Here is a 19,410-nt window from a genome sequence, read left to right on the forward strand (position 1 = left end):
TGAGAGAGCAGTGGGGAGGAAGTGTGGAGTTCCCAGGAGGGAGATGTGGGGGTGCCTTGGCAGGGCTGGTCATGCAGGGAGGAAGAGAGGGCTGGAGTCAAGAGATTTTTAGGAGGGAAAATGTGGCAGTGGGAGGGGAGGACAGAGTCAAGAATGGTGCCTGGCTGAGGGAGCTGGGAGAATAGAGTCACAGCTCACCAGCCCCCCAACCACCCTCTGTTGTCTCGAGCATTTGTGGTCCGGGGGACAGTTCCTGCAGGTGCTGTCATTCACTGCTGCTCCCTTGGCATGGTGGCCTTGTCTACCAAGTAGAAGCAAGGCCCTTCCATGTCTTCTAATGTCCCCACCCTGTCCCTGCCACTCAGCCAGAGCCAGGTGCATGAAATAAGCCAGTACACGAATAGATATTTGATGGGGAGCTTCTCAGAGCAATTGAGATGACACATGCCAGGCAGTGTAGCCTAGTGGGTAAGGCTCTAGAGCCAGGTGGCTGGGGTTCAGTTTCCACCTCTGCCACTTACTGGCTGTGCAACCTGGGGCAAGCTACATACCTCTCTGTGCTACAATTTCCTTCTCTGTACAGTGATAATCATCGGGTTGTTGTGAGGATTCAGTGCGTCATGCCTGCCACAGGCAGGTGCTCGGTAAGTGCTCACGGTGATGGATAGGTCAGCACAGGCAAACCTCCCTCTATTGCACTTTGCTTTTTTGTGCTCCACAGATGTTGCTTGCTTTATTTATTTTTAAAAATACATTTTTTTATTGATTTTTAGAGAGGGAGGAAGGGGGAAGGATAGAGAGATAGAAACATCCATAAGAAAGAAACATCATGGGCTTTGCAGCCGCCGCCGCCCCGGAGCCACCTGTGACCAGCCATGGTGAACCCCACCGTGCTCTTCGACATCCCCGTTGACTGCGAGCCCTCGGGCCGCGTCTCCTCCGAGCTGTTTGCAGACGAAGTTCCAAAGACAGCAGAAAACTTCCGTGCTCAGAGCACCAGGGAGAAAGGCTTTGGTTACGAAGGTTCCTGCTTTCACAGAATTATTCCGGGATTCATGTGCCAGGGTGGTCGCTTCACACGCCATCATGGCACAGGCGGCGAGTCCATCTATGGGAGGAATTTGAGGACGAGAACTTCATCCTGAAACATACAGGTCCTGGCGCCTGTCCACGGCCAATGCTGGAGCGAACACAAACGGTGCCCAGTTTCTCTTCGGTGCTGCCAAGCCCGAGTGGGTGGGTGGCAAGCATGTGGTCTTCGGCCAGGTGACCGAAGGCCTGGATATTGTGACAGCCATGGAGCGCTCTGGGTCCAGGAATGGCAAGACCAGCAAGAAGACCACCATTGCTGACTGTGGGCAACTCTAATAAATTTGACCTGTGTTTTATCTTAACCACCAGACCATCCCTTCGGTAGCTCAGGGGAGCACCCCTTCACCCCGATTTGCTTGGAATGTTCCATCATCTCTGTGCTCTTGCCACAGTTCATTGGGTTCCATAATTTCCTTACCCCCTTCCAGTCTAGCTGGATTGCAGAGTTAAGTTTGTGATCATGAAATAAAAACTAAACAGTTGTCTGTCAAAAAAAAAAAAAGAGAAATAAAAAGGAAGGAAGGAAGGAAGGGAGAAACAGCATTGACTGACTGCCTCCCGTACGCCCCCTACTGGGGATCACAACTGGAGCATGCGCCCTGACCAGGAATCTAACTGGTGACCTCTTGGTTCATGGGTTGACGCTCAACCACTGAGCCACAGAGGCCGGACAGATGTTGCATTTTTAAAAAATTAAAGGCAAGACCCTGTACCAGCAAAAAGATTACGACTCACTTCATTGCAATACTCATTTAACTGGGGTGGTCCGGATCGGAACCTGCAGTATGTCCGAGGCCTGCCTGTCGACCTCACAGTTCCGCTTCTCACACACCTGTGCCTATCTCACTTTCTGCCTTTAGACATGTGGAAGTCCAGAACGTTCTCAGCTGCTGTCTACCTTTCAGCCAGGAAAGGGCTGCCGGTCAAGGTGACTGACAGGTGGAGAGGACACCTGGGTTATAAATGCAGCGAGAGGACCAGTGAGGTGTGAGGTGCCTCATCAGAGCTGCCCAAGTCCATTAGGATATTCCTGGTTTCGAATCAGTTGTACGGCAGGAGCAGTAAGTGGTGCCTCAGCAGAAATACCTGCGTTTCTTATTTATGGGGCGGTCGGAGGGGAGAGATTCTAATAAAAGGCTTCCCCAGTGATTCAAGGTCTCCTGCAGCCCAGATGGCGTGCAGTCTCCCCGGGCCTTTCTCCCCAGGGCCACCTGGACGCCTTCTATTTGCTTTGATTTAGCTCCTATTGCCCTTTTTTCCTCTGATGCTGGCCCGTTCCCACCCAGCTGAGAGCCTCTATTTCTGGGACTTTTTGTGGATAATGGAGTGGGCAGAAGCTCCCCACCCACCCCCCTCGGAGCATCCCTTCAGAAAAGGGAGAGTGCTCTGGCGAAGTGAAAAACAGTGGGTGGTTCAGTTCAAAAGGACAAAATATTTCTTGCCCTGGCACTGGGAGAGGAAAGAAATTGTCTGAGGCACCGAAGAACAGCTAAACTAAGAAGCCGAAAGCTGCAGTCCGTAAGGGCAAATTAGGTGACTCAGCTGCGACTCCCCTGGATCCAGTCCTTGTAGCATGAATGCGCTTTAAAAGGGAAAAATGCTTAACCGTGACAGAGAGTGGGCTCTGTAAAAATGTGGCTCAATGCTGATTCTACCGACTTCCAAGGGGCAGCCCCCTCCAGGCCGCCGGCACCTGCGGAGATCGCGACGGGCCTCCTAGGCCTGAGCCTGGGTGGGACCGAGTCTAAAATTATCCCTGATAATGAGTCTGGCAGAGGAGGCCCAGCGTGCTCATTTCCTGCCTCCATTCTGGCCTCCAAGACCTCGGCTCCCAGGGAGGCCTCTGGGCGGCAGGGGCCGCAGTGCCCAGGACATGGGCCTTGTTGTCCAACAAAGTTAGGTTCAAGTTGGGATGGTTGTGTGGACATCCACCCTCAGAGCTTCAGTTTGCTCACCTGTAAGCAGGGCTCACAGCATGGAACCCGGTCAGCAGGGGGTTGGGGGGGGGGGTGAAATGAGCTAGATCGTGGAAAGAACCTGCTTCATGCCCTGGATGTAGCACTGTTAAATACAAGGAGGCTTGGAGGCAAAGGGCATGGACTGCAGGGCCGAACAGTCTTAATCCTGGTTTAATCACTCACTCCTTGAGTGTGGGTGGAAAGCTTTTTAAATTTTAATGTACATTTTAGCACTTATTATATGCCTGGCTGTTCTTAGCATCACATCCTTACATCAAACTCTATGGAAGGCATAGATAGTGTACCCATTTTACAGAATGGGTAAATGACTTCGGGCAGAACCAAGGATTTGGTTCTAGAGCAGCCGTGGGCAAACTACGGCCCATGGGCCGGATCTGGCCCGTTTGAAATGAATAAAACTAAAAAAAAAAAAAAAGACCGTACCCTTTTATGTAATGATGTTTACTTTGAATTTATATTAGTTCACACAAACACTCCATCCATGCTTTTGTTCCGGCCCTCTGGTCCAGTTTAAGAACCCATTGTGGCCCTACAGTCAAAAAGTTTGCCCACCCCTGGACTAGCCACATGTGGCTTTTGACCAGGTGAGGTGTGGCTTCTGCAACCAAAGAACTGATTTTTATTTAATTGTTAATGACTTTAGATCTTAGTAGCCACATGTGGCTAGTGGCTACCATATCAAGCTGCACAGAGCTATCCCCTCTTACTGTTAGTGTATTACTCTTCAGGGTCAACAGCAGGAATTTATCGATGACCCTAGCTCAGAGCCTGGCATATAGTAGCTGCTAAGTTAGGGCTGCTCTTCATAGCGTTGCTAAGTAGGGAGATGTCTTCAGAAGACAATGGTCTGCAGGCTTACAGCAAGAAAAGGGAGCTTCATTCATGCCTTGGGTGGCCAACGTGTCCCAGCGTGCCCAAGAATTCCCATTTTAAAACTGGAAGTCCCTCGCCCTAACCGGTTTGGCTCAGTGGATAGAGCGTCGGCCTGTGGACTCAAGGGTCCCAAGTTCGATTCCGGTCAACGGCATGTACCTCGGTTGCGGGCACATCCCCAGTAGGGAGTGTGCAGGAGGCAGCTGATCGATGTTTCTCTCTCATCGATGTTTCTAACTCTCTATCTCTCTCCCTTCCTCTCTGTAAAATATCAATAAAATATATAAAAAAACGAAAAAACTGGAAGTCCTGCAGCCTGTGAACCTCCTCGATCCCAGGCGAACCAGAAGTGGCCCCCTTGCCTCAGGTGATGTACAGAGTCCACAGGAAATGGAGGTCCCTCCATAGGCTCTCTAAAAGGAAACTTCCACAGCCTCACAGGCTGCAGCCCAACATTTGCCACAGGCAAGCCATCTGCCCTCTATGAGCCTCAGTTTCCCTTTCAGACAGTTAGGGAGGTTTCTCTGCTTGCAGGTGGCTGCAAGGAGTTCAAGGTACCAGGCTGGGAGCACAGTAGGTGGGCAGATAGGGTTGCTCCTGGGGGGAGGAGCGCAGGTAAGCTGTCCTGTTGGGTGAGACAGGCTTCAAGGTGAGGTGGGCGGGGCCTTTCCCTGTAGCTCTTTGGGGGACAGCGTCTTCAGCAGGAGGTGTCAGCCGGGGAGCCCAGCGTGGCTACTGTGGGCCGAGCGAGGCCTGGAAGACAGGGTGGCCCAGCGCCTCTAAAGTTCAGGTCTCTCGGTAAGAAAGTGTGTGGGTGCGTGGGGTCTTGATGAGTCACCAGCTGCGGTGCTCCCGGAGTTCTATGAGAGCTCGCAGGAATATCTGAAATAGCCATCTTCAAAGCTGGCCTTATCGCTGGCCCCGACTTTCCCGCCCCGCGTGCAGAACAAGAGGCAGGTCTAGGCTGAGTTTGGAACGGGCGTCCTGGCCGCCCAGCACCTCGCCCTCTTCCCACTGGCCTTCCTGGCTCCGTGGCCCCCTGATGGGAGCGGCTTGATGGGAGCCCCGCGTGGCATCCCACCCGAATTCTGGAGCCCGCGCAGAGTTCACGACTCCCGTCTCTTTATTTTCCTGTTTATTCAGAGCGTGTGTAAACACATGGGTTGCCTGGTTTCGGCGTCTCTTTGGCCATTTCATTATTGCTGGAGCCTCTGAGCATCACTGGAAACCTTGGGTTTTCTAAATGAATCTAAAAATATACTCTTTGAAAAAAAAATCTTGGAGTTGGACAGAGTTGACACAAGGCACGGTTATTTATTTCTTTTCCCTCGTCCCTCCCCCCCTCCCCTCCCCCTCTTCCTCCTCCTCTTCCTCCTCCTCCTCCTCTCACCATCCCCAAGTACAAAAAAATATGGGCAGCTGGAGGCCCCGAGGGACAGGGCCCCTGGGTCAGTGTCCAGGGGCTCAGGCCACCTGGGGTGTTGGGGTGAGCCCTAGGCCCCTTTGACTGGGAGGCGCCCGCTTGGAAGCCGGGGGGCTGGGGAGCTCGGGCAGGATTTATTAAAAGTGCAGTGGGCGAGGCGAGGCGGCGGCTGGGGCAATCCTTGCAAACTGCCGCCTGCAGCTCCTGCAGGGCCGCTCGGACACTCGCGCGCCCCCACCCCCTCCGCTCTGGCGGCCGCATCGCTCCCTCTCCCTGACTTTTCTCGCGAACAATCAGGGACTTGTGCTGGCGGCTGAGGGAGCCACGGCGCTGGCTGGCCGCGGAGGAGGCGACGTCATGGATTCCTGAGTGTGAAGTTTGCAGGAAAGCCCTTAGTTTTGGAGATGGACGGGATCCAGCGGTTTCCATGGTGCTGGGTAAACAGGAGGAAACAGTGAGGGAATCCCGTTATTTTACTGCATTGAAAGCCTATAAACACGGAGCGCCGGGAAGGAAGTCGCGTTCCCTCTCGAGTAAGCCGAGCGCCGAGCCGCGCCGACTCCAACGCGCCGGGAGCCGGAGCCGGGAGCCGGGAGCCGGGAGCCGGGAGCCGGGAGCCGGGAGCGGGAGCGGAGGCGCGCAGCTCCCGGGCCGCTCACAGGCTCCTCGGCCAGGGCACCCCGCGAGCATGCTTTAGAGGACGGCGCCCCCTTGGCTCCTGGTCTCAAAAAACAGAGCCCCTCTCACAGCGCGCGCCAAGCCCCCATCCCTTCCAGATGCAGAGAGAGGCTGCGTTCAAGCCGGGGCACTGCCATCCCCTCCGCATCATGGGGTCTGTGGACCAAGGTAACTGACTCGCCCTCCACCGCGGCCGGTCCTCCTCCCGCCTCTCAGCCCTTCCCTTCTGCTCCTTTCTCGGGCAGCGCTTCGGGCTCCTGGCGGGGCGCAGGGGGGCCGGGACTCCGGTGGCCCAGGGCGCACAGGTAGCGTGGCCCCGGACAGAGGCGCCCTCGCCCCGGCCGAGGAGGGAGGGGAGGGGGCGACCTTAGCCCGCTGAGCACCCGGCAGTGCCGCGTCCCACGCGGGATTCCCTGGCGAGGTGTCACGGGAGTTTCCCTTCCGTGGGACACCGGGCGTCCCTCGCTACTAACCGCTGGCTGCTTAACCGTTTCAGCACTCGGCTTTTGACAGCAGATGCTACGCAGCTGCACTGTTAATATTATTCATCATTATTATATCATTTAGCTTTTTTTCCTTTTAGGAGGACAGGCTTGATCTTTTACTATGTAGCAAAACTAGCCACGAAGACTTCGCTTTTGAAACAGTTACAGCAGCAGATGCGCTGGGACATTTAAACAATCCCCCCCCCCCCCCCGCCTTTTTTTTGGATGTGCGTGGTGGATCCAGTCCCCGGCTCCCCCTTTAAAGTGCAGTGTACCATCAGTTTGTTTTGCGATCTGGTTACACTCTGCTTTCTGTATTTCTGCCTCTTTCCCTTCTCTTGGATTTAGCCCTGGAATCATACTCCTTGGATCTGACGGGAGGGGCTTAACGTATAAGAATATGATATGAAAATCTGCCGTCTGTCCTGGCGGCGAGGTGTGTGGGCTGTACCCTCGCGTGGGGCTTGAGGAGTGGAGACCAGGCAATGCAGCGCGTTGCTCCCAGGCCAGCCCTGCCCGCGGTGGGGGCAGTGCCCTGCGGGCAGGGCTGCAAGAGTTAAGTGAAATAAATACGCGTGGGAGGAGTTAGCCTGGTGTCATAAAATCAGAGTTGAATGTAGGTTTTGTGCTCCGCGTGGCTGATTAAAGTTCTGGGGGGGAAGAAATGACAATTTCAGTAAATAAACCTGAGGGTTTTTTGAGCTTTTTTTTTTTTAAACCAGAGTGAGGCCAAGTGCCTTGGGTTGGGTAAATGGTGTGCTTTGCCTCCATGGCACATAGTTCTAGCTGAGTTGCACTTTCAGCGTTTTAACTGGTACCAGCTTATCCTGGCCTCTGCTAGTGGTCAAGCATGTGCCATGATGGCAAACACATTTTACTAATACTGCATCACCTGTAAAAGCGATGGTCTCAGGCAGGTAACTGATGGTTAAGGATATGAACTGGTTTTGGCCGTCACACATACCCAGAGAGTGCTTGATGTTGTGATGGTGGGGGTGGGGGGAAAACCAATGCCAAACGGAGCTCTATTTGGAAAGGAGGAGAGCAAGGGGGCGGGGGGAGAGAGAGAGAGCGCAAGTTTGGAAGAGAAGCGGGGCTTCTGATGGACTCTGATCTAATACAAGCCTCACATTTTGTTGGAGCTGCTCCACCTCTGCTCAAGGTTGATGAACCTGCCCCTCTCTCAAGGTGCTGAGGTCCGTGTATCTTGCGTGTGCTCGTTGCCTCCCTCCCAGCCCACGCTCGTGTGTGCAGGGATAGTGAGAATGTGCGTGCCAGTGTGTGTGTGCACATGTGGGAGACAGGGCACGGCATTGTTCCCAGCGAACCACACTCGGCATTCCGAGGCGGCTGGGCACACAGAATGCGATTCCAGGCATCAAAGAGCTGGCGTGAGAGATGCTTCCACCGTGCCCTGCAGAGGGAGGAGCTTAGGGACAGACCTGAAGTGTGCATGCAGATGGGTGGGGCCGTGAATAGCGAATAGAAATATTTGCATGGCAGGAAAATACTGACCTTGCTGGGCAGCTTTGGGTCAAGGCTCTGGGAAACACTGAAGATCTGAAAGAGGTGTGTTCAGTTTTATCTGAAGTGGGATGATGGAAAGTATTTCAGGAATAAACACATCCAGCATGAGCTCTGTTCACTCCCAGACTGGAGCTCCCCGCCTTCTGCTTGCATTAGAATTTCTGTTTGGCCACCTCACACTGTGTGATCTTGGATAAGTGCCTTAACCTCTCTGTGCCTCAGTTTCTACATCTGTAAAATGGGGCCAATAATAGGGATGCCATGCGCATAGTCAGTGCTCGATAAATGTTAGCTGCTATTCCCATGGAAGTTGCAAAACAGTAACTTACATTGATACAGAAACTGGATTTTGCAACACAACGTTGCTGAAGAGATGCAGCGCTTCAAACCTCTCCCGTGCTTTTTAACTTTCTGGGGCTTCGTAGTGAGACAGGCTGGGCTAAGATGATGGCTGCAAAGCCTCAGTCTCCTCATCAGCAAAAGGGAGAGAGGATCATGTGGACCTCACAGGGTGGTTATAAACATCCTGTGAAATCACGCACGGAAAATGCTAATGTCGATGCTTAACATGCGGTTAACACACATGCGATGTTATTGTTATCTGACGACTGGGGACAGTGAGAGCCCGCCGTGCCCAGGGTCACACACAGTGGGAACTCTCGTGCCGTCTAAGGGGCTGAGAGCAAGAGCGTAGTGAGCGCTGCCTGGGAGCGGCACACCCACCTGTTTGCAAGTATTAAGTGTGTAAGTGTCCGGGCAAGTATGTTGCTAAGTGTGCAGTCATCTCCTGCACAGAGGAGGGCAGTGAGGCACAGAGAGGTGCAGTACCTGGCCAAGGGCTACCCAGCGGAGAAGGGGTGGAGCCATCATTTGTTTTTATTTATTTTAAAAAATATGTTTTTATTGATTTCAGAGAGAGGAGGAGAGAGATAGAAACATCAACGATGAGAGAGAATCATCGATAGGCTGCCTCCTGCACGCCCCCTACTAGGGATCAAGCCTGCAACCTGGGCATGTGCCCTGACTGGGAATTGAGGAATGGAACTGTGACCTCCTGCTTCATAGGTTGATGCTCAACCACTGAGCCACACTGGCCGGCCAGAGCCATCATTCGAACACAGGCCCTTGACCATATGCTCTGGAACTCACTAATCACCACGTTACTTCTTGGCATATCTGAAAGGGGAGGAGGGGAGTGTGGGAGGACGTGGAGGGTACCAGCATCATCGTTAAAGATGGGGAAACCGAGGCAGCCGCTGATCTGCCCGAGCATAGAATGATTCAGGAGGGCTCCTTGCCTCGCCCCGCCTCAAGGAAAGGGAAGGACAGTGTTTCCACTCCCCCCAGAAGGAAACCGTGAGGCCAGCGCCGCTTTCTGTTTCTGCCCAGACCAGAGGCCCCTCCCAGGGCCCTTCCAGTCCCCCCCTCTCCTCAGGACTCCAGAGAGAAGCTCCTCCGGCCCCTTCATTACAGACTTTCCCCTGAGGACCGGGCCCGGGTTTCTATTTCTGAGTGTCCAATGGGCTCTAGGTGATATTCTAACCCAGGACATCAGCAGCGTGAGATCTGGTGAGAGGTTCAGATCTTGGCTCTGCCACTCACTAGTACCTCCACTCCCTGTGCCCCGGTTTCCCCACGTGCAAAGGAGCGATAGTAATATTATCTGGAATAATCATGAATATGTTTGACAGTGAGTGTCAGACCATCCAGAACAGCAGGGGCAGGGTCCAAGGAGACTCCCCTACCGTGCCAGGTTTTAACCCTTCATCTGCTGAATTACAGGGAAGGTCCCAAGACAGCAAAGGCCCTTCGCGGGGGGGGGGGGGGGGGGAATGACAGCAATAATTTACCAATCTATGGAGAGTTTCAATCTTTTAATAAACAATATGACTCTCTAATCACTCACTTAATAAACAATTGCTGCCATTATTTCTGTACAATTCATTCATTCACTATTTACCCCCCCCCCCAATTAAGGACCCACCTAAAAAAAAACCAAACAATTAGTGTCCTAGCCAGTTTGGCTCAGTGGATAGAGTATCGGCCCATGGACTGAAGGATCCCAGTTCAATTCTGGTCAAGGGCACATACCTGGGTTACAAGCTCAATCCCTGGCCCTGTTTAGGGTGCTTACAGGAGGCAACCAATTGATGTGTCTCTCCCACATCGATGTTTCTCTCTCTCCCCCCCCCCCCCGCCCCATCCCTTCCACTCTCTCTAAAAATCAATGGGAAAATATCCTCGGGTGAGGATGAACAACAACAGCAAGAAAGCAATTACCAAGCACTTTCCTGTACATGTTCTCACGACATAACGAGTGAGTATCTCGTGTCTTACCTAGAAGAAGCCAGGTGGGGTCCTGTTTTTGTTCCTTTGCTAGAAGAGCAATTCGGGCCTCTGATTGCCCAGGCTGGAGTGGCGGTTCCCTGGGACTCTGCCCCGAGCTGCCCTCCCCTTTCCCTATCACACTGGTGCTGACTGTCCGGGCTGTGTTTGTGTTCCCCTGGGGCCCCAGTGCCCGGGGCAGCGCCTGGATGTAGTGGGTGCTCTTTTGTTAACTGGCGGATGGACGGATGGACGGATAAGTGATGCACAGTAGGGCGACCCGACTTCTTAAGGCCAATGACTTAAACTTGGAAGCACCGCGGCGTCTTTTTGGCTCACTCTCCTACACTCCGTTAGACCACGACGATGGCCTGACTTCCACATTCCCCACTCACCTCCCGCTAGTGCTGCGGAAATTCTCCCTGGGTCATCCACCAGGCACATGCTCTCCTGCTGTTGTCTGGGATGAATCAGCCCCCAAAGGCAAGAACAACAAACAACAACCATGACCATGACAGCAGCCACCACGACTGAGTGCCAACTATGTGCCAGGCGCCATCCTAAGGGCGTTCCGTGTGCCACCTCATTAATCCTCATACCAGCCTGACAGGCACTGTCCCCCTCTTGCCCCGGGAGGGGCAGCCGCGCCCCAGGTCACGTCGCTGGGCCTCGGAGCTTGGACTCCCACCCACTCCACCATGTTGCTCCCATTGGGCCGGATGATCGTGGCAAGAAGGCGACCTGTTTTCCCAACGTGACGTCCCTCTGTAGCCAAACACTTGGCAGATAATGATGTCCGTGGATTCTCACAAAACCCCCGAGAGGCGGGTGTTTAACATGATCCCTGTTTAGAGACGAGGAAACCAAGAAGGGAGTGGTCAAGGCATTCCAAGGGCAGAACCAGGTCTGGCTGATGCCAGAAGCTCGGCGTTTAAGGGCTCCGTGGTCCTGCTTCTCCTGTTTCCTGCAGTGGGACCACCCAGCGAGCCGGCAGGAGCTGGAGCACAGGGCCGCAGCCCCAACGCAGCCAGCCCTCCACAGAGCGTGGTGTGTGTGCGTGTGTGTGTGTGCGTGTGTGTGTGTGTGTGTGTGTGTGTTGGGGGGTTCTTGTCCCCCTTCCACCCTGCCTTTCTGGGCCACTGAGTGACTTCTGGTGGCCCCCATCCCCTCCACATCCAGTCTCTCCGTGGAATGGACCTGCCCAGGGACCCATTTCCTCAAAGCCTCTCTCGGGGCCAAAGTCCAGCTGGGTGCTTCTCGGCCTGACGGTCTAGCACAGGGATGGCGAACCTTTTGAGCTCGGCGTGCCAGCATTTTGAAAAACCCTAACTTAACTCTGGTGCCGTGTCACATAAATTTTTTGATATTTGCAACCATAGTAAACAAAAACTTACATTTTTGATATTTAGTGTATATATTTAAATGCCATCTAACAAAGAAAAATCAACCAAAAAAATGAGTTCACGTGTCACCTCTGACACGCGTGTCGTAGGTTCGCCATCACTGGGCTAGCAGGTGCACTCCCGGCACTGGCGGCACTCAGAGGGGTCTGTGCCTGCCCCACTTCCTCTCACACACGACACTGCTCCCCCTGGCTCCCGCGCCTGGCCTGTGCCTGTCTTCCCCCCGGGGCTCCCCCTCCCCTTTGCACATCGTCCTTCAGGGCCCAGCTCACTCCCACCTCCTCTTAGGAGCCCCCTGGACCATGCATTTGTCTTCATCAGCGATGTTAGAGCATCCGCTGTGTGCCAGTTCCTGTGCAAGGTGCCGGGAGAGCGTGGTGGCCGGGACAGTCGGCCCTCACTCGGCAGACACCGAGCGAGTGAGCCCAGGGAAAGCCCAGATGATTTCAAATGCTGTTAAACCTAAGGGACTGAAATAGGAGAAGAGTCATATGCAAATGACTTGGCATATTCATGTGAATGTGCGTGTGTGTGTGTGTGTGTGTGTGTGTGTGTGTGTGGTAGGTGGGTGTACTTGCTTCCTGTGGCTGCCGTCACAAATTACCACAAACCGGGTGGCTTGAAACAACAGCAATCTCTTCTCTCAGTTCTGGAGGCTCTGAGTCTGAAATGAAGGTGTCGGCAGGCCATGTGGGCTCTGAAGGCTGTGGAGGGGAGGTCCTGGGCCCTGCCAGCTTCAGGTGACTCCTTGGCTTGTCAGTGCATCACTCCGCTCTCTGTCCCCATCGTCACACAGCCTCTTCCTGTCCTCTCATGAGGACCCCAGTCCTTGGATGAGAGTCCTGAGCGCTAACGACCTCAGCCTAACTTGCTGACATCTGCGAAGACCCTTTTTCCAAAGAAGATCGCACTCACAGGAAGGGGGTCAGGACTCGAACATCCTTTTGGGGAGGGACACAGGTCAACCCAGAGCAGCAGGGATTGCTAATTCAGGCTGGGTGGCCCCTTGCTTTCTAAAGGGAGGTCTTTTTCATTGACCTCTGGACGGCGAGGGAGCTGCCTGTAAAATGTCTGGGGGACGAGCGTCCACAGCAGAAGTAGCATGTGCAAAGGCCCTGAGCAGAGAGGTGTGCTTCGGATAGTCAGTGACCAGCAAGGAGACGCGTGGCTGGAACAGAAAAGGCAGGGGTCGGGGGTAGGGATTGTGACGGGAGATGAGATCATGGACACAGGCCAGAGCAGGATCGTGCAGGGTCTTGTGAGCAGTTGGCAGTCCATTCTCAGGGCAATGGGGGGTGGGGTGGGCACTGGGGGATTCTAAGCAGCAGGGGCGGGAGCCTGTGGGTTGTACTGACCACTGAGTGCAGAGCAGCCTGGAGGCAGGTGAGAGTGAGTGCTGGTGGGAGGCTGTTGCAGTGGCCCAGGCAGGAAATGATGGTGGCTGGGGCCTGGGTGGGGAGGAGGTGACAAGTGGTACTTTCTAGCCCATAGTGCATTCTCCTTGCAGTTCTCAAGCGGCGCTCCGTGAGCCCTGGAGTTCTGCAGGGATGTTCCCTGTCTTTGACACCCGAGGGTATATGCCACTGATTTTGTGAATAATATGAGCCACGCCAGACGTGCCTTCCTCTCGGCCCGGCCCAGACTCCCCGTGCCAGCTCTCCTCACCCTCTGCTATCACTGGGAGTCATAAGACTTTTTTTGAGCGTTTCATCTTGGTCCAAACATGTCCCTTAGCAAATCCACCCTTAGCTAATAGCCCAGGAAAAATGTGACTCAGTAATGAGTCTCAGATTCGCATGGGACAAAACCATGTCTATGGTGGCACGTGTGACTTACAGAAGTAACACAGCCTCCTCCGTGCCTCCGTGGGGGACGACAGGGATCCTTACACCTGGGGGCACACAGAGCATGTCTGCGGCCTTCTCAGCGGTCTGTTCATCTTGACTGCCATTTTCACTGTTACTTCACTGTCCTCACAACTCGTCAGATCCAGGCAGCTCCACCTTCACAGTGGAACCCAAACCCCACCATTTACCACCAACTTCACCGCCCTCCCTCCCGCCCCAGTCATCCCAGTCCCATCATTGACTGAAATCACTCCCTGATTTCAAAGACTGTGAAACTGACGCAGATGTCAGAGTCTGCAAAGACCCCCCGCAAGAGAGAGAACAGAGATGGGGCAGACACGTGGTACTGGGGGGTGCGGGCATTTAGGAAGCCAGCCTGGGTGACAGAGGGTGACAGTGGGGACAGCATGAAGGCGGAGGTTTGAGAGAGAGTTGTGGGGTGGACAAGACTCGCCAATGCGCTGGGCCCTAACTGACCAGCCTCCGCGCCTGCCCTTGGGGCTTTGGCTCAGCATTTCCTGTCTAGGTCCCTGCAACAGAGATAGGGCCCCCCCCCCCCCCCTGCTCAGTGGGTGTTGGCACCTCCTGTGTAATGACAGGCAAGGACAGCAGTCTCAGGGAGAGGGGAGTTTGCTGACCATGTCCCCTTATTAAATATTAGTTCCACAAGGAACGAAAAGGAGAAACAAATCCCGTGAAAGGAGTCAAGAGCCTGGAGATCAGGGTCTCAAGCTCGCGGGCTCATGGGAACACAGGGGGGGGAGCGGGGCGGGGTGTGTGGGGCCCTGAGAGCCACGGACTCATCTGAAGGGGTGGCCTCTGCTCAGCTCCACGTGACGCGGGCCTGCTGCCGTGGCCAGATCTTCCCACTTATTACGAGACATTGCAAATGTTAACTTTTATATGAAATCTAATTAAACAATGTTAGTTCAGATTAAAAAATTACAGGGCAGATCAAACATAATACCGGGGTGGGCAAAAGTATGCTTACAGTTGTGAGTACAGGAAACAGAGTTTATTCTGTATTATTATTATTTATTAAGTATTGTGTTATTTTCCATACAAACAACTGTACACCTACTTTTGCCCACCCTCTGTGACTGCAGGGTGGGTGTGGCCGAACTCCTGCAGACCTGTGACTTGTGTTGCTGTCACATGGCGCATCTTCCTGCATCCCACACCTTGATTTGGGTTCTGGCTTTTAGTAGAACGCAGCTCGACGACCCAGGTGGCAGAGGCAGTAAGAGAAGGGGACAACGACAGGATACCTAGGAGAGCTGGGGGGCGAGGGGGAGGCAGCTTCCCAGAGCCGGCGGGCCAGGTGTTTGTATTTAACTTTAAAATAGATGGGAAGCCATGGGAGGGCTTACGGGATGTCTGTTTTAAAGCATCTCAAGGGCAGATGCGGTAGTGAGCCCAGGCCGGAGGCTCCCGCAGTGGCCAGGTGAGAGATGATGGGACTGGGGTTGACTGGGGTGGGAGGGAGGCGGTGAAGTTGGTGATAAAGGGTTGGGTTTGGGTTCCACTGTGAAGATGGGGCTGCCTGGAATTGCTGAGGGTTTGCACGTGGGTGAAGAGGAGAGGAAGCCAGGGTTACTCCTTGGTGTTTGGTCGAAGAACTGGCTGAACTCTCGGGTGATATCTGAGCTGGGGACATGGGAGAAGTTTCAGAAGATAATTGTGTTTGGTGGGTCACATCCACTCTGAGGTACCTGTTGGATACCCAAAGGGAGATGTTGGGTGGACAGTGCAGTGTCTGAGCCCAAATTTTAGGGGCGAAGTTCAGGCTGTAGATAAAAATGAGCTTTATACCAATAGGGGGAAGGGACCGACTTGAAGGGGTCTCAGGACTCAGGGCCACCTGCATTGGGGCTGGGGGGTGGGGGCGGTACTCCTAGATATTTGTATTTAGCTAGAACCAAGCAGCTTCCCAAAGGAACACCATGGAGTGCTGTTATTGGGAGAAGGGGGAATGGGCTTCTGGGTAGGCAGACTCCATCCGGGACCAGGAGAGTGGAGGCATTTACCCATTAGGAGTGGGGAGATGGGGCATGTGAGGGCGACACCAGGCTTCCTCCTGGTCTACAGCACAAGGCAGGCTTGTTCCTGGTTTATCTCTGACCAAATTTCGGGGTCCGGACTTCGGGTGTTGTCATTAGGGCAGAGAGAATCCACCTTCTTCTGTACCAGCGGTTCTCAACCTGTGGGTCGCGACCCCTTTGGGGGTTGAACGACCCTTTCACAGGGGTCGCCTAAGACCATCGGAAAACACATATATAATTAATTACATATTGTTTTTGTGATTAATCACTATGCTTTAATTATGTTCAATTTGTAACAATGAAAATACATCCTGCATACCAGATATCTACATGACGATTCATAACAGTAGCAACATTACAGTCATGAAGTAGCAACAAAAATAATTTTATGGTTGGGGGTCACCACAACATGAGGAACTGTATTAAAGGGTCGCAGCATTAGGAAGGTTGGGAACCACTGTTCTAGATACTTCTATCGGTGTTAGCCTGCGTCATCTCCCCTCCCCCACCTACATTTAGCCCCTCCTAGATGCTTGTTGGGCACTCCCAGGAGAGCTGTGCTTGTGGTTAGGAACAAATCAGGGATTTCTTTATATTGTGAGTCAGAAATCACTTCCCAAGACTCCGAAAATTGGTGAGTCCCGAGCCAGGCCCAGGCCCCTGGAATGGAGTTTGAGTTTAAACCGGGGCTTCTCACCCCTGGCCACACATTGGAAGGCTCCGGGGAGCTTTTACAAAACCCGGAGGCCCAGGCCCCACCCTCAAACATTCTGATCATAGCTGGTCTCTGGTGTGAACAGCGCTCCAGGTGAGTCTAATGTGGAGCCTGGGTTAAGAGCCCCTGGGGGTTGGGTCTGGGGCTGGTTCTGGGCTTTGAGGTTGTGCTTCCTCTATGTCCCCGTCCCTAACATTCACCTGGGATGCTTGCTTACAAACACACACCCCTGAGCCTCCTCTCAAGACTCCTGGAATCAGGAGCTCCAGTGAGGGGCCTGCCCATCTATCTGCTCTGAACAAGCACTCAGGTGTATTGCTACCCGCGGCCTGTGCTCCCCCCCCACCCCCAACCCCCAGCTGCCCTGCCCTCCGTGCTCAGCCTGCAACACGCCCAGCTCCTGCTGGCTGTTGCTTTTTGGGGGGTTTCCACTGCTGAACACTCTTCCCCCAGCTCCACCCATCAGCCAGGTTCGCCCCAGTGACACCTTCCCAGAGAGGCCCACCGTGACCACAGAAATGACTGATCCTCCCAGCCCCAGTCATTACCCCACAGCCCTGGTGAGGTCTCTCCTGGCGCCTCACAGGGGACCATCTTTGTTCCCTGTTTATCTCCTTCGTGGCTCTCCCCCCAGCAGGACCAGAGCTTCTCCAGGGCTGGGTCCCCTTCATGCTGGGTGCCTGGCGCGATAGGTGGCCAGGAGGTCTAGGTGGGGCTTGTGCTCGGAGGATGAGTCTTTCCCAGGCCCCGGAATACGGAGCTAGGGGCATGCAGGTGACAACGCTAGGTGGGCAGCACTCCACGCTGTGGGCACACAGAGGCACAAGGAGTCACAGATCTGCCCCCCGAAGAAGAAAAGCGGGAAAGCCCGGATCCGCTGGTCACACGGGGCAAAACTTAGTGGCAGCAGCTTTCTGCCCGGGCTCCTGGGTCGCCCAGGGCCAGCCGCGCTCACCCCCCGGGAGGGTGGATGGCAGGGGCGCCAGCGCGTGCCTGAGCTCGGGGCCAGGGCGGGCGGGCGGCCTCCTCCCTAGGGCGCTGGCCAGCCCCGCCACCCGCCTCTCCCTCCCTCCCTCCTCCCCCCTCCCCCCTCCCCCGGCCTGGGTGGCGCCCCGCCCCCGCCGGCCCGGCCGCCCTGTCCCCGCCTCCCCCTCCCGGGGCTGCAACAGGTGCCTCCGGAGCAGGAAGCTCGCGCCGCTGCGCTGCTGGGCTCCCGGCGCGTCCAGACCCGCTGAGCCCGGCGCGCCATCCCCGACCCGGCGTCCCTCCCGCGAGGACAGTGACCCCGCCGCTCCGCCCGCCGCTCCGCCCGCTTCCTGCACCTGGCACCCCGGCCAGGCCCGGGAGAAAGCCGCCCGCCCTCGCCCCGGCCCGCAGCGCGCCCGCCGCCTCGCGCGCCATGCAAGCCCCAGAACCGCAGCCGGACCCCGACGGCGGGGGCGCCCTGGGCCCCGAGCCGGGGGGCAGCCCCCAGGAGGAGCTGGACTTCTCCATCCTCTTCAACTATGACTATCTGAACCCCCTCGAAGGTCGGTGGAGGCTCCCCCCGGGCCTGGCCCCCCAGTAGGGGCTTGGCCTGGGGCGAGGGCCAGGGCCCCTCTGCTCCAGCTGTCACTCTTCTGGGGGCTCGGTGAGGGGTGCCTCTCCCCAAGGAGGCGAGAGGGAGGGCACGAGGCCAGGGACTGCTGCCACCCTGAGGGGGCGGTCGGCTCACTTTGCCCCATAGGGTGTCAGTTTCCAATTCCCATGGCCTCCCTGTGGGAGGGGCGGCAGAAGGTGGTGGCAGGGGGCGCAGCGACCGCTGCTGGGTAGCCCAGCGATTGGGTTGCCTTTGGAGGGAGGAGGGGAGGGAGCGGAGAATGGAGGTAGGGGGAGGGGGCGGGTGCCCAAGGAGGTGGCCCTGAACCTCAGGATCAGGCAGGTGAAAGCAGATCGCCTCCCCTGCAGGCACCGGAGGCTGAGAGGGCTTGTTGGGCACTTGGTGTTGAAACTAAGGAAGAGGCTGTCTGTGTCTAATGCTCAAGTGTGGTTTGACTTCGCCGTCAGGAGGCCGGCCCATTTCCTCCCTGGGTGGTGCTGCTGCCTTTGCCAGTCACCCCAGGGATCAGTGGGCGCTTGTTCAAGCCATCAGCACCCCACAGTCACAATGGATGCTGGGGCTGGGAGGGGGCCGGGGTGGGGCAGCCCCTGTCAGTCTGCCTCCAAGTGCCTCTGCCGCTGGGGCTGGGCGGCCCGGGCTGGGCTGTCACTTCACACGCTTAACAGGAGCCTTCATCAGGAGGAGGAGGAGGCCGCACACCCAACCTCACTGTATTTTTCTGGTTAGCAGGTTGTCTTGGAAAAAAACAAAAAATCTAACCAGGCTTCCTGATTTTGACAGCCCAGCCCAGCCAATACTTGTTGAAGCCTTAGGGGCAGGCTTGCTGGTGACTTCCAGATGCGGGGGTGGTGGTGGGGGCGTTGCTGTTTGCAGAGTCAGGCAGGGTTGTGCTGGCTGGTTTGTGTAGGCGGCCTTTTCAGGAACCTGGACTGTGGGGGTGGTGGGTGGAGGGTGGGACTTGCTACCCCCCCCCCCCGCCCTCCTGCCCCCAGATGCTTGTTAGGCAGGTGAATGAGAAGTTTTCCCTTCCCTTCCATGTCTCTTCACTGGCCACCTTAGGTGAGGGGCTTGCTTCGACCTCAGGGGTCCCCAAGTAAAGACGGTAATTAGTAATTATCCCATATTTTGGCTGGAGATGGAAATAATTAGCCGGCAAGAGAGACCAGTCTTCTTGAGTTGCAATCTGGAGCCCATCCTTTGCTTTGAAAAGATACGATTAAGAATCTGCAAATGATCCCTCTAGCATCAGTGGTCTTTCTGTTCGTTAAGATTAAAGTCATGTTTTGCAGGGAACTAATACACCCCTCCCAGATTCACAATCAGCTAACTTTTTTTTTTTTTTGGCAGGGGGTGATTTCCGGGGAAATAGTTTCCCAGCCAAATCTAATGGGAGGTGCCTTTTATAGTTTTTCTTGGCAGTG

General features: G+C 55.1%; 2 protein-coding genes across 5 annotated transcripts in view; both read left to right on the plus strand.

The window, feature by feature from the left end:
- Positions 1–875: 875 nt before the first annotated feature.
- Positions 876–2,083, plus strand: LOC308523672 (peptidyl-prolyl cis-trans isomerase A-like; the record flags this gene model as incomplete). Its single annotated transcript, XM_081097687.1, has 3 exons — positions 876–1,057; positions 1,155–1,354; positions 1,953–2,083. The coding sequence occupies 3 exons, from the start codon at positions 876–878 to the stop codon at positions 2,081–2,083; spliced, it is 513 nt and encodes a 170-aa protein (XP_080953813.1).
- A 4,060-nt stretch (positions 2,084–6,143) lies between these two features.
- Positions 6,144–19,410, plus strand: part of NFATC2 (nuclear factor of activated T cells 2) — a gene marked incomplete at both ends in the record, with an annotated part of 147,524 nt that continues 134,257 nt past the window's right edge. For 2 of the 4 annotated variants that reach the window (XM_081097128.1, XM_081097129.1), the window contains one exon: positions 6,144–6,213. In XM_081097128.1, coding sequence (XP_080953254.1) covers positions 6,144–6,213 — 70 coding nt within the window. Of the gene's footprint in view, positions 6,214–17,788; positions 17,919–19,410 lie in introns of those variants that run through there. The other 2 variants (XM_081097126.1, XM_081097127.1) reach the window with 1 other exon arrangement.

Source organism: Myotis nattereri, assembly GCF_964212035.1.
Source record: "Myotis nattereri genome assembly, chromosome: 8".
NCBI lineage: Eukaryota > Metazoa > Chordata > Mammalia > Chiroptera > Vespertilionidae > Myotis > Myotis nattereri.